The 15102-nt window shown below is 42.6% G+C and overlaps 1 protein-coding gene across 2 annotated transcripts in view; it reads left to right on the top strand.

Annotated features, from left to right (window-relative positions):
* Window positions 1-14247: 14247 nt before the first annotated feature.
* LOC140737806 (mesoderm induction early response protein 3-like) overlaps window positions 14248-15102 on the top strand; it is a 50274-nt gene continuing 49419 nt past the window's right edge. Inside the window, exon 1 of one of the 2 annotated variants that reach the window (XM_073064464.1) lies at window positions 14248-14349. In XM_073064464.1, coding sequence (XP_072920565.1) covers window positions 14260-14349 — 90 coding nt within the window. In that variant the 5' untranslated portion in view covers window positions 14248-14259. The remainder of the gene's footprint in view (window positions 14350-15102) is intronic. The other variant, XM_073064466.1, reaches the window with a different exon arrangement.

Below are 15102 nucleotides of genomic sequence, written 5' to 3'. Positions count from 1 at the left end.
AGCACAGAACCAAGGCATCAGTGAGTGGAAAAGGGCACAGAACCAAGGCATCAGTGAGTGGAAAAGAGCACAGAACCAAGGCATCAGTGAGTGGAAAAGAGCACAGAACCAAGGCAGCGGTGAGTGGAAAAGAGCACAGAACCAAGGCAGCGGTGAATGGAAAAGAGCACAGAACCAAGGCATCAGTGAGTGGAAAAGGGCACAGAACCAAGGCATCAGTGAGTGGAAAAGAGCACAGAACCAAGGCATCAGTGAGTGGAAAAGAGCACACAACCAAGGCATCAGTGAGTGGAAAAGAGCACAGAACCAAGGCATCAGTGAGTGGAAAAGAGCATAGAACCAAGGCAGCAGTGAGTGGAAAAGAGCACAGAACCAAGGCAGCAGTGAGTGGAAAAGAGCACAGAACCAAGGCATCAGTGAGTGGAAAAGAGCACAGAACCAAGGCATCAGTGAGTGGAAAAGGGCACAGAACCAAGGCATCAGTGAGTGGAAAAGAGCACAGAACCAAGGCATCAGTGAGTGGAAAAGAGCACAGAACCAAGGCATCAGTGAGTGGAAAAGAGCACAGAACCAAGGCAACAGTGAGTGGAAAAGAGCACAGAACCAAGGCAGCAGTGAGTGGAAAAGAGCACAGAACCAAGGCAGCAGTGAGTGGAAAAGAGCACAGAACCAAGGCAGCAGTGAGTGGAAAAGAGCACAGAACCAAGGCAGCAGTGAGTGGAAAAGAGCACAGAACCAAGGCAGCAGTGAGTGGAAAAGAGCACAGAACCAAGGCAGCAGTGCGTGGAAAAGAGCACAGAACCAAGGCATCAGTGAGTGGAAAAGAGCACAGAACCAAGGCATCAGTGAGTGGAAAAGGGCACAGAACCAAGGCAGCAGTGAGTGGAAAAGAGCACAGAACCAAGGCATCAGTGAGTGGAAAAGAGCACAGAACCAAGGCAGCGGTGAGTGGAAAAGGGCACAGAACCAAGGCAGCGGTGAGTGGAAAAGAGCACAGGACCAAGGCAGCAGTGAGTGGGAGAGGAGTACAGGAAGTGGGGACTCACTGAATTCAAAAAGAGTGCACAACCTGTGACCCCTGTAATTGAATTAGAATGGGGCAAACCATACTGAGTGAACGGGATGAAGCACTAGAATTTCAGAATAGTCAGAGAGGGAGTTATTAGAGTTTTACTGTATTCAGAAGATGACAATGTCATATTCCCTCAGTACCACATTAAAGTGTTAGCCTTAGTCCCTGGAGAAAGAGTTGAACACAAAATTGATTCAGGGCTGAAAGACCACTAGCTGGATACAACCTCCAAATAATTAGCTGGCACAGATGTCTGTATGACTATGCAAATTATCTGAGTCAGTTTACTGTTGTTTCTTACATCACAACATAGATTACATTTGAAAAGCACTTGTGGGCCGTAAAGTACAATGCAACGTCCTATGGTCATAGGCAATAATTTATAAATATAATTATTTATTTTCTGTCCAAACGCAGCCATCCAAAATGTCTATTGAGTAGAAACTGTCTTCCCTCACAATCTAAGTCCTTTTTTATTAATGCTTGAAGGAGAAAACTGTATATAGTGACAATTATATAAAAAGAGTCACCAGAACTAGAAACTTGGACTCTATTAGGGTTACTTATGAATAAAGCACATCCTGTGGAACATGAAAACAACCACAGATGTGTCTGATTATAATAAAACTTAAGTGGTTCACAAGTGTCCTTTAGGAAGGGAATAAGCTTGTTGGGCCTGATTTATGTCTGGTTCTTGTCTCACATCAACATGGCTGAATCTAATTGCTCTTCAAAGTGGGCAATTGCATCAAACATCAACAAGTGGTTCAAAACAGGCCATTATTATCTTTTCAGAGCATTTGAGAGTATTTAAGAAACAAAAGTGGCTTTGCAAAATGACCCGTTGTGGAGAAACCAACTAAAGAAGTTAACTGAGAATTTGCTATTTCTCAATCTATCTGAATTTGTGGAGATCAACTTACACTTTGTTCATTAAAAAATATATTTTTTGTAGCAAAAGCCAAAAAAGGTTACAAAAATAATGCTTAAATCATGACTTAAAATTAAAGTTGATAATCTAGATGGCAACAAGATGAACTTTAATATATCAACTTTAACACAGCCAAACATTACAATGGCATTAAGCCACATAAGATGATATCATGGCTAGTGGTCAAAAGCTTGATCCAAAATGTAGTTTTAAGGAGTGGTTTAATTGTTAAAGGGAAACAGTAGATTATGAGAAATAGGAGCATGAGTAGGCCATCTGACCCTCCTGTGCTGACATTGACTAAAATAATAACTAATCTCCGAATCAGAAAACTTTTTCCCTTACCCTTCGGCTCCATTAATGTCCAGAAATCTGTTCATTTCTATTCCTGATGAACACAAGGACTGAGGCAACTCCATTCTCGAGAGCAGACAATTCTAAAGGTTCACCACCCTCCAAGTAAAGAAATTTCCCCTTAATCTCAGTCCAAAGTGGCCTATCTTGTACCCCTGGTCCTGAGCTTCTCAATCAGAGGGAAAACCCTCTTTATTCTAGCCTGCCAAGCTCTTTTAAAATTTTGCAAGTCCCTCATATTCATACTTTTCTAAAATCAAAATCATACTTTTGAAAACTGTTTGAAAGTTCAATCCTTTCAGACATTTGATCCAATGAGATTGAAATATAATGCTGAACAAGCTACATCCTGTACACCTTTCCATAGTAAGGATAACTATCATCTGGAAAATGTGCTTTCAGTGCCTCTGGTTTTAGCTAGCATTTCGGTGAAACTCATTGCTTTGTTCATTGATTAGGATTCTACATGAAGCACAAAAAATGCTGCTACACAAATGGCCATTTATTAGCTGTCTGAAAATGCTATCTAATTAATTCCACTCACCATGCAGTCCTGCAATGTTTCCGGATGCATTATATTTGTATAGGGGACATATGTAAGTGTCCCCTTAAGAGTGGAGTGTACCACATCAACATGCACAAAATGCAGGGGGAGCTCAGCAGGTCAGGCAGCATCTATGGAAATGAATAAACAATCGATGTTTCAAGTCAAGACCCTTCATCAGGACTGGAAAGGAAGGAGGAAGAAGCCTGAATAAGAAGATGGGGGGGTGGGGTAGAAGCACAAGTGAGAAGGTGATAGATGAAGCCCGGTGGCTGTGTGAGGGGGGATGAAGTGAGAATCTAGCAGGTGATGGGTGGGAAAGATAAAGAGATGGCGAGGAAGGAATCTGATTGGACAAGAGAGTGGACCGTGGGAGAAAGAGAAGGAGGAGGGACAATAGAGGGAGGTGATAGGCAGGAGAGGAGAAGAGAAAAGGTAACGGGGGACCGGAGTAGGGAATTGAAGAAGAGGGAAGGGGTAGGGGGGAAATTACTAGAAGATGGAGAAATCAGTGTTTATGCCATCGGTTTGAAAGTTACCCAGATGGACTGTGAGGTGTTGCTCCTGCAACCTGAGTGTGGCCTCATGGTAGCAGTAGAGGTAGTCATTGGCTGACATATAGGAATGGAGATTGGAATTACAATGATTGGCCACTGAGAAATCCTGTGGTGTACCACATCATATGACTTTTTGATACATTGGTGACATCACTGTACCTTCGCTGAGAATTTAATGCTGTCAGTAAGGGATTTTCTATTGTTAACTCTATCTCATCTTATTTGTCTTTTCAAACAGCAACATTAAAGACAATGCATTGGCATTGAGTTTGGAATGCTGCTACTTGAGGGAATAGCAGGAAATGAGAAGAGGGGACTCCCTAAGTAGAGCAGTGATGATCCCATACAGCCCAGTCGGACAGCTTAAAAGAAATGAAGTGATATGGCTATAGGTGAAATAAATGGAAACACTCCTGCAGGTGAATAATATTGTCGATGTCGGGTGAGAACATAGAAATGCGACAGTACGTGAAGGCTGTGTTGTTGTTAGTGTTATGGGCAGAAATAGATGAGATTTTAAGTCTATCTCCTCCATAAGCTGTACACAGCATCTCATATAAGTACTTTTTCATATCCTCAGAGCTTTGTGTGACCTGAGTAACCTGGAACCAAAGGAAATAGTTGCTGATTGTGGTGAGGTCAAAGACTAGCTGAGAAAGATGAAGAGTCTGAACTTTTTTTTGAAGTAGGCATTGTGAACATTCCTAATGAATGAGAGAATTCAGATGAAACTTTTTGATCTACTGGACGTAATGTAGAATAGCAACCAGTATGGAGATGTCACTTCAGAAATATGAGGCAGTTTCACTTAGAACACAATTTCAAGGTGCAAGGAGGAACAACCCCACCACAGGAGTTTTGGCAGTGTTGCCTTGTTTTCACAGCCAAATCAAAATGGTACTAAAGTGATTTCAGTGGGAAATCAACAGATCATCTGAGTCCAAATTGTGGGAGACCTCACGAAAAAAGCTCTAGGCCTCTGAATGCCTGTTCAACATTGCCCAGAGTCACAGTTAGTCAGAAGAGGATAAGGCTATAGAGCAATCTCACTGGGGAATCTCGCATGTTGTCAAATGAGACAATGAGGAGGTGAAAACCAGGATGCCAAACTGGTTCTATTGTACACCACAGAAGGTTAATAAGAGCAGTAAATTTATTGACTGAGGAAGCTATAAGAATGCATATTGAAACAGCATTTGGGCTGTGTATCTGAAATACTTCAACCATTTTCTGTGGAGCCAGAGTAAAACTGTAATTGACACTCATGTAAGAGGAGATCACTGAATTATGAGGGCTGACATGTTGGATTCCTCGTGGAGAAGATCGGTGGCTTTTCAACAATTATGAGTTCCAAGCAGGCACCAGTGTAGTCTGCAGTAAATTGCTCACACTGGGGACTATTTTTGAGATGATCAAAGCATTAGGCAGCAAGGACATCCAGGAGCCATTCAAGCCTCTGGCCCTACCTAATTAGACCATTGGTCAGGTGGGCTTGGGAGGAACCAAGAAATATCCAGCTAGCAAGTGCAGATGAAAGGTTATCAATCTGAAATTATAATTCTGTTTGTCTGCAGATCCCACTTGAGCTGCTGAGTGTGTTTGGTTTGATCTATTTATATATTGTATATGACTAGATGGATATGTGATTCCATTGAAGTTCATAGAATCTGGAACTGATATATGAAAGATGTCATATGCAAGATACAGTTAAGAACTCAGTGAACAAAAGAGCCCAATGTGATCAAACTCTAACAGCTTTGTTTGAAGATATAGGCTGTAGTGAACATTTTCTTACTTTGAAGATGATGCTTTTCTTTGAATTATTTTCTTTTAAATGTACTTCTTTGTAATTGTGTTTATCTCATGGTTCAGATATAATTGTTTAGGGCTTTACACCTCTCTATCACCAGGTGTAATTAGTAAACTAGGAGGTGTACCTAGTTATACCTAGTGATCTTGAACAGCATCAAGGGAGGAAGGCGAGTGAGTTGAAAAGGAACTTGCAAGTGGTGATGTTACATCTACTTGCTCCCTGATAGCCATTGCAGGTTTTGAGAGGGTTTACAATACGTACTCACCTTGCTGATAAACTGCAATGCACAACTGTAGAAGGTACTCTCTACAGTCCCAAAATGCTGATAACAGGAAATTGAATGTTGAAGGTAGCAGTGGGTTGGCAGCCCAGTAGGCTGTTTAATCTGGATGGTTTCTTGGGTGTTGAAGTTGCACTTATCTAAGCAAACTGGAGCATCCGCGATGCTGAGAAAGTCGTGAATAGCACATTCAGTGAGTTGGCCACACCGCAGGTAAAGGCTACACAGGCAGAAAGGGAAGGGGTGGCCACTAGACAGTGTAGCAGTAGGCAGGTAGTGCAGGAGTCCCCTGAGGTCATCTCCCTCCTAAACAGATATACAGTTTTGGATACTGTTGGGGGAGATGTCTCATCAGGGGAAGGCAGCAGCAGCCGAGTTCATTGCACCATGGGTGGCTCTGTGGCACAGGAGGGAAGGAAAAGGAGTGGGAGAGCTATAGTGATAGGGGATTCGATTGTAAGGGGAATAGATAGGCGTTTCTGCAGCCGCAAACGAGACTCCAGGATGGTATGTTGCCTCCCTGGTGCAAGGGTCAAGGATGTCTCTGAGCAGCTGCAGGACATTCTGGAGTGGGTGGGTGAACAGCCAGTGGTCATGGTGCACATAGGTACCAACGATATAGGTAAAAAACAGGATGAGGTCCTACAAGGTGAATTTAGGGAGTTAGGAGATAAACTAAAAAGTAGGACCACAAAGGTAATAATCTCTGGATTACTACCAGTACCACGTGCTAGTCAGAGTAGAAATAGGAGAATATTTCAGATGAATACCTGGCTTGAAAAATGGTGCAAGGGGGAGGGATTCAAATTTCTGGGGCATTGGAACCAGTTCTGGGGGAGGTGGGACCGATATAAACAGGACAGTCTGCACCTGGGCTGGACTGGAACCAATGTCCTAGGGGGAGCGTTTGCTACTGCTGTTCAGGAGGCTTTAAACTAATGTGGCAGGGGGATGGGAACAAGTGCAGAGACACAGAGGGGTGTAAAATGAGGGTAGAAGCAAAAAGTAGTAAGGTGAAAAGTAAAAGTGGCAGGCAGGCAGGCAAATCCAGGGCAAAAAGCAAAAAGAGCCACTTTTCAACATAATTGTATAAGGGCTAAGAGTGTTGTAAAAACAAGCCTGAAGGCTTTGTGTGTCAATGCGAGGAGCATTCGTAACAAGGTGAATGAATTGAATGTGCAGGTAGTTATTAATGAATATGATATAGTTGGGATCACAGAGACATGGCTCCAGGGTGACCAAGGATGGGAGCTCAACATCCAGGGATATTCAATATTCAGGAGGGATAGACTGGAAAGAAAAGGAGGTGGGGTAGCATTGCTGGTTGGAGAGGAGATTAACGCAATAGAAAGGAAGGACATTGGCCTGGAGGATGTGGAATCGATATGGGTAGAGCTGCATAATACTAAGGGGCAGAAAACGCTGGTGGGAGTTATGTTCAGGCCACCTAACAGTAGTAGTGAGGTTGGGGATGGCATTAAACAGGAAATTAGAAATGCGTGCAAAAAAGGAACAGTAGTTATAATGGGTGACTTCAATCTACATACAGACTGGGTGAACCAAATTGGTAAGGGTGCTGAGGAAGAGGATTTCTTGGAATGTATGCGGGATGGTTTTCTGAACCAACGTGTCGAGGAACCAACTGGAGAGCAGGCCATTCTAGATTGTGTATTGAGCAATGAGGAAGGGTTAGATAGCAATCATGTCGTGCGAGGCCCGTTGGGTAAGATTGACCATAATATGGTGGAATTCTTCATTAAAATGGAGAGTGACATAGTTAATTCAGAAACAAAGACAATTGCCCATGTTGGTTAGTTTTTTTTAGTTTTTTTTTAGTTGTTTTTTTTTGGGGGGGGTTTCTTTTCTTTTTTTTAAAATTCCTTTACATTATACTATGAGTTTGGGAGACTTTATGTATTGATTAATACATATTTGATTGTTAATTAATCTATTATGTACTCTCAAATGTTTTGTACTTATATTTTTCTTATGTTTTTCTTAAAATTAATAAAAAGATTTGAAAAGAAAGAAAGAAACAAAGGTTCTGAACTTAAAGAAGGGTAACTTTGAAGGTATGAGACGTGAATTAGCTAAGATAGACTGGCAAATGATACTTAAAGGGTTGACGGTGGATATGCAATGGCAAGCATTTAAAGATCGCATGGATGAACTACAACAATTGTTCATCCCAGTTTGGCAAAAGAATAAACCAGGGAAGGCAGTGCACCCATGGCTGACAAGGGAAATTAGGGATAGTATCAAGTCCAAAGAAGAAACATATAAATTAGCAAAAAAAAAGCGGCACACCTGAGGACTGGGAGAAATTCAGAGACCAGCAGAGGAGGACAAAGGACTTAATTAGGAAAGGGAAAAAAGATTATGAGAGAAAGCTGGCAGGGAACATAAAAACTGACTGTAAAAGCTTTTATAGATACGTGAAAAGAAAAAATTGGTGAAGACAAATGTAGGTCCTTTACAGTCAGAAACAGGTGAATTGATCATAGGGAACAAAGACATGGCAGACCAATTGAATAACTACTTTGGTTCTGTCTTCACTAAGGAGGACATAAATAATCTTCCGAAAATAGTAAGGGACCAAGGGTCTAGTGAGATGGAGGAACTGAGGGAAATACATGTTAGTAGGGAAGTGGTGTTAGGTAAATTGAAGGGATTAAAGGCAGATAAATCCCCAGGGCCAGATGGTCTGCATCCCAGAGTGCTTAAGGAAGTAGCCCAAGAAATAGTGGATGCATTAGTGATAATTTTTCAAAACTCCTTAGATTCTGGATTAGTTCCTGAGGATTGGAGGGTGACTAATGTAACCCCACTTTTTAAAAAAGGAGGGAGAGAGAAACCGGGGAATTATAGACCGGTTAGTCCGACATCGGTGGTGGGGAAAATGCTAGAGTCGGTTATCAAAGATGTGATAACAGCACATTTGGAAAGAGGTGAAATCATCGGACAAAGTCAGCATGGATTTGTGAAAGGAAAATCATGTCTGACGAATCTTATAGAATTTTTTGAAGATGTAACTAGTAGAGTGGATAGGGGAGAGCCAGTGGATGTGGTATATTTAGATTTTCAAAAGGCTTTTGACAAGGTCCCACACAGGAGATTATTGTGCAAACTTAAAGCACACGGTATTGGGGGTATGGTTTTGATGTGGATAGAGAATTGGTTGGCAGACAGGAAGCAAAGAGTAGGAGTAAATGGGACCTTTTCAGAATGGCAGGCAGTGACTAGTGGGGTACCGCAAGGCTCAGTAATGGGACCCCAGTTGTTTACAATATATATTAATGATTTAGACAAGGGAATTAAATGCAGCATCTCCAAGTTTGCGGATGACACGAAGCTGGGCGGCGGTGTTAGCTGTGAGGAGGATGCTAAGAGGATGCAGGGTGACTTGGATAGGTTAGGTGAGTGGGCAAATTCATGGCAGATGCAATTTAATGTGGATAAATGTGAGGTTATCCACTTTGGTTGCAAGAACAGGAAAACAGATTATTATCTGAACGGTGGCCGATTAGGAAAAGGGGAGATGCAACGAGACCTGGGTGTCATTGTACACCAGTCATTGAAGGTGGGCATGCAGGTACAGCAGGCGGTGAAAAAGGCAAATGGTATGTTGGCATTCATAGCAAAAGGATTTGAGTACAGGAGCAGGGAGGTCCTACTGCAGTTGTACAAGGCCTTGGTGAGACCGCACCTAGAATATTGTGTGCAGTTTTGGTCCCCTAATCTGAGGAAAGACATTCTTGCCATAGAGGGAGTACAGAGAAGGTTCACCAGATTGATTCCTGGGATGGCAGGACTTTCATATGAAGAAAGACTGGATCGACTAGGCTTATACTCACTGGAATTTAGAAGATTGAGGGGGGATCTTATTGAAACGTATAAAATTCTGAAGGGATTGGACAGGCTAGATGCAGGAAGATTATTTCCGATGTTGGGGGAAGTCCGGAATGAGGGGTCACAGTTTAAGGATAAAGGGGAAGCCTTTTAGGACCGAGATGAGGAAAAACCTCTTCACACATAGAGTGGTGAATCTGTGGAATTCTCTGCCACAGGAAACAGTTGAAGCCGGTTCATTGGCTATATTTAAGAGGAAGTTAGATATGGCCCTTCTGGTTAAAGGGATCGGGGGGTATGGAGAGAAAGCAGGTACAGGATTCTGAGTTGGATGATCAGCCATGATCATACTGAATGGCGGCGCAGGCTCGAAGAGCCGAATGGCCTACTCCTGCACCTATTTTCTATGTTTCTATGTTTCAAACGAAGTATGTCCCATTTTTCTCCTGACTGGTGCCTTTCAGAAGGTGGAAAAAATCAATCAGGAAGTCATTTATCTAATCTCTGGAGATGTAATCCCTGACCTGCTCTTGTGGTCATAGTTTGTCAATGCGTGGCTCAGTTGACTCTTTGGTCAATGGAATTGACTCCAATGGTCTATGCAATGGACAGATTTTGAGGAAAGTACAAGAGGAAACTGAGGAGTTGTTGACCATAATCCTTCAATGTTCTTTGAAGATGGGGCTACTGACAAAAGACCGGACAGCAAAATATATTACTTCCTTTTTTAGTAGAGGGAGCAAGGATAACTCCAGCAGTTACAAGCCACTCAGTTTTATTTTGGTGGTTGGATAGTTTTTCAAGGCATTGTTCCAGGACATGTTTAATAGGTAGAGGAAAATGGACTTGTTAAATGTAAAGTGTGCTTAACCTATTTGATAAGGGATAGAGTTGATGAGGGTACTGCAATCAATGTGGTGTATATGCCATTTGTCCCACATAACAAGCTTATCAGCAGTATTGAAGTACAAAACATCAAAGAGATTGAAGCATGAAGGAAGGCTAAGTAGCAGACAATATAAGATACTAGTATTTGTTACTTTTTCTGACTAGAGAAATATGAATAGTGGCATTTCCCTGGAATCAGTGATGAGACCATTCCTTTTTTGTGATTGATATTAATGATTAGAAACCATAACTTCTAAATTTGCAGTTAACACAAATCTTGTCAGTATTATGAGTATTATAAGCTCTAAAGAAGAGTGATAGATTGACCCCCATCCCTTTGGTAAGTGATCAAGAACTGGAGGTCACAATTATCAAATACAGTGGAAAAATAAGTAACACTACTTTGAGTAATGTGTGCTTAGTGTTTGGAACATCCTGGTTATGGAAAACGTGAAGATGGTCCTATTGCCATCTCCACAGGGGAACTGGTGAATAAATATTCACAAAGTTCAAAAGAGAGCTGGGGTTTTAATCTATGAATCCATGAATGTCATGATTAAGTAGTGAGGCTATCTCTTGCTGAAGATGTTTTTTGCTTTACATAGATGACATGAATGTAACTTCCCACTTATCAGTCATGCGACAATATCATCTGATTTTTGCTGCATTCAGGCATGGACTGCTACTTCTGATTTTTTGGTGGAATGAAGAATTTGCTGAGGCTACTGAAGAGAGCTGTGTCTAAAGTTCTTCCTTGTGCACTCCAACAGTGACTATTATTCAAATGGAGAATTTTCTCTTCAATTCCCACTGTTCAATTTCTACCAGGCGTTTTGATGCCATGCGTGTTCAAATATTGTCCTGACGTTAAGGTCAGTCACTCTCATTTCATGCCTGGAATTCAGTTTTTATATTTATATTTGGCCCAATATGTTTATGAAGTTTGGAACCAAGTGGATCAGGGGAAACACCAAATTGAAATTTCTCAGTGAGTGTTGCTTGAATATATTTTTTCATAACTACTTTCATCTACTCTTCTTGGGCACTACATCAACGTTGAGGATGACTTGTTTTTGCCAGACTTTTAAGGATCAAATGCTGGATCTGCATACTCCGCCAGAAGGGACAGCTATAATAGAAAAATAGAGGGATATGCAGGAGGAAAGGGTTAGATTTTTCTTAGTGTAGCTTAAAAGGTCAGCACAACATTGTGGGCTGAAGGGCCTTTATGCTGTTGTGTTCTTTGTTCTATAACTTAATGAGATGGATGATATCTTGTTAGAAATATTATGCACTCTTTGAGTTGTTTGAGCATATAGTCAAATTGGAAAACTGCCAAGTGCTCAGTGCTTTCTGCATGCTTTTCTGCTAATATGAGCAATCTTGGGCAACGTTACATTTTTCCACAAGTCTTTGCAAATAACCTTGAAGAACCTTTTTTTTCATTCTGCTGGGAATCTCTTTCTGTGACATAGCTCGAATAAAGTGTTGTGTCTCAGCGCACAATGCCATTGTCCAACATGGCGCTGATGGAGATTGATCAGAGCCTCACTGCTGGAGATGTTCATCAGTATACATTTATCTTGCCAGTGGATTTGGAGAATTTCATGAGGACAGATTATGTCGCCAGTGCTTTGAGGTGTTTATTTCAGATTGTTAATATTTCTGACAAGTTAAAAGAGTGTGAGGATCATCGCAGCAAAGCAGATGACAGATTTAGTGTTCAAATACATTTTCCCAATGATGCTAGGTTAAGATTGGACCTGTGGAGTGAAGAAAGACACAAGGGCCTATGTTGTGATCATCCTGCATGGCTGCATGGCAGAGGACTCTTGGATCTGTGGGCTATTCCCAGCGATACACACAGAGATGGACATTAAGTGCTGCTGGGAGATCATCAGCTTAGTGAAAAACATCCTTCAGTCTGCCCAAAGGTCGATGGCCCATCAGTACGTCAAGGTGTCCATGGAGGAATGCTGCAGACTGGCACATTCCAGCCTGCAGGAGTACATGCTGACGGACACACTGAAGCTTGGTGCATTCTCTGCAAGGGGTCGGTGGGAAGGGCTGCAGCGTGGAGTTTTTCTGCTACTGGAGAGGGAGGGGCCAGGTTGAGTGAGGAAGTCCCTCAATTATTGTCATAGTTTACCACCCCCAAGTGCCACGAGTGCAGCAGTGCTATTGATATGTAGGAATATAATAGAACAGTCCAGAAAACATTGACTGTGAAAGTAAAGAATGAAAAGGCACTGAATAGTTTATTCTTGTAAATATCTTATTATGAATAAAGTTTGATTTGATTTTTAAAAAGATTGGGCTCACTGAAGGTGTTCCAATTTGATCCACACCTGCCATCTCTGCTGGCAGCCCATTCCACGCTTACCATAATATAAATAATTGAAGAAATTCCTCCTCAGTTTCCACTTAAATAGTTCACTTTCCATGCTAAACCGATAACCTCTAGTTCTAGTCTCAGCTAATCTGGGGGGAGAATTCTGCATGCATTCACACTATCCTTATAATTTTGTAAATCCTAGTCAAAAAAAAATCTCTGTTCAGCTATTACCAAGTCAATGTTAGATCCAGTTTGTGATCTTGCCCTGCATTCCAAGGACTTTTGGACCAAAATTCTGAAATTGCATTTCATTTATACTTTTATATTTATATTGATCCCATCTGTCGTTTCCAAGGAAACAAATGTTCAAACAATAATACAAGAAGGTTGCAGGATGGAATGTAGCCACTCCTCCTATTAAGGCCATACTTAAGATGACCCTATGTGAGAGAAATCCAGTTCATTCCATGCCTATGCCCATTGCCCTGCAAAGTTCTTCCTTTTGTGTACTAATGTAGATTCATTTTGAATGCTCCAATAGCATCTACCTCCATTGCACAGTATCCCAGAGGTTACCACTCACTGTGTTAAAGAATTTTCCTTCATGTTACCCTTGCTTCTTTTGTCTAGTGCCTTCATTCCTTGTCCCATGGTTCTTGGCTCCTTTACCATTAGAAAATGGTTTCTTATTGTCAGATCTGTTTGCTGTCTTTTTATTTTATGTTAAGTACATCTGTCCCTTTAAATTCCCCTCTTATCGAAGTCAAGTTCCGTTTCTCTTGTAATGGAAGTAACCAAAGTCCGTCATCACTGTAATCATTTCTGTAAAGCCCTTCTGTATGCTTCCTGAATTCTTTAGACTTTGTAGCACTAAAGTCAGAGATAGTAACCCAGTTCTGTTTAAAACAATGTTTTAAAGGACTCAGCCTTACTTGCTCTTTGCCTTATTTATGACATCTTGCTTTGTAACAACCACCATCTCAACCTGCCCTGCTTCTTCCTAAGAATTGTGCATATTTACCCCCAAATATTTCTGTTATTTCCTTTATTAAATTCTTCCATTAGGTTTATGTTGTCTGGGTATAGTAAACTTTGACATAATATGCGTTGACGCAATGCAATTATATTTATTGTTCGCCTTGAACAATCTTTGTTTTCAGAAATATATGAATAAAATGGTGTCATTTCCCAAAACTATTTCCATAAATGTAATTATCAGAAACAACAGAACCAAATGACGAGTCGGGGAAAACTAACTCTGGGCTCACCTAAAGGGAGCCTGAAACCCAATTTCTACATAAATCCGAACATACAAAACAAAAATGACATTATCACTATCGGATCGAGAAGAAGGCAACTAAGTGCGATCACTTTGCTCAGCGAACGAACGGACAAGAAGACTGTGGGTTTTGTTTTCGTTTTTTTTTCAAAAAAATACTTTTTAAATGTTTCGCACATTCCGTCTGCACGCAACGTTAATTTTTTTTTAAAAAAAAGAAACTTCCTGGGAGTAAGTGGCTGGGCAACGGGGAGGAAATGAGATGCTGGGTGGAGAGGGGATGCTGGTGTCGGGACGGGAGAGGGGAGCAGAGCAGAGCGGTAAAGTTGAAATGACATTTTGTCGGCAGCTCCACCAATGGTAACAAATGTTGCAGAGCTCCTTCTGCTCCATCCGGGTCTCGGGCTGGCCAGCTCGCTCTCCGGGAGAGGTAACAACATGGCGGAGGTAAGGAGACGGCGGACCCGACCGCTGGCTCGGACCGGCACTGCGGGCCAGCCGAGCAGCCGCGGCACCGGCAGACACCCCCTCGCTCCCGCCATCTCCCCGCTCCCGCGTTAGAGGGAGGCGGCGGCCGCTGCCCGGCTACTGGGGCGCCGCTCCGGTAGACGGAGGGACCGGGGTAGCTGTGGTGGGCTGGGGAGGGGGAGAAGGGTACGAGGGATGTGGGGGGTTGGCCCGCTGGCCTCCGGGCAGGGACGGGCGGGTGATGTCGAAGCCGGGCGCCGCGACAGGCCCGTTGAGATTCTTCGGCCGGCGCAGTCCATCAGCCCGCGGCCGGTGGCGAGGAGGCGGAGTTGTTTAGGAAGAAGCTGGAGTGGTTGCGAGACGCCGTTTCGCAGTTCCCTGGGTTAGCGGCTGGAGGAGGAGTAGCCTCAGCCGGCGGAGGCTCGGGCCGAATAACTTTTAGATAGCGGTTAAAAGCAGCGCAGCGGATCCTGGCCAGAGAGAGGGGTGCGAACGGGCAGAAGATGCAGAGCAGGTTAGAAAAAACGGGCGGGGCGCAGAAGTAAAGGAGTGAGAAGGGTGAGGGAGAGAAAATAAATCCAAAGCAGAACTTAGGGGACCTTTTAAGACTAGATGGCAAAAATAAATCGTTGGGAGAAGAGTAAGAGGAATGGACATAATGAGAAAAGGGGCAAGGAGGAAAGTGGATCTGGAAGGAAACGAGGTAGGGAGAGATAGGGAAAGAGTAGCATA

Source organism: Hemitrygon akajei, chromosome 13 (genome assembly GCF_048418815.1).
Source record: "Hemitrygon akajei chromosome 13, sHemAka1.3, whole genome shotgun sequence".
In the NCBI taxonomy this organism is placed as follows: domain Eukaryota; kingdom Metazoa; phylum Chordata; class Chondrichthyes; order Myliobatiformes; family Dasyatidae; genus Hemitrygon; species Hemitrygon akajei.
Note: the sequence above shows the minus strand (reverse complement) of the source record. Positions and strands in the feature narration are given on the sequence as shown.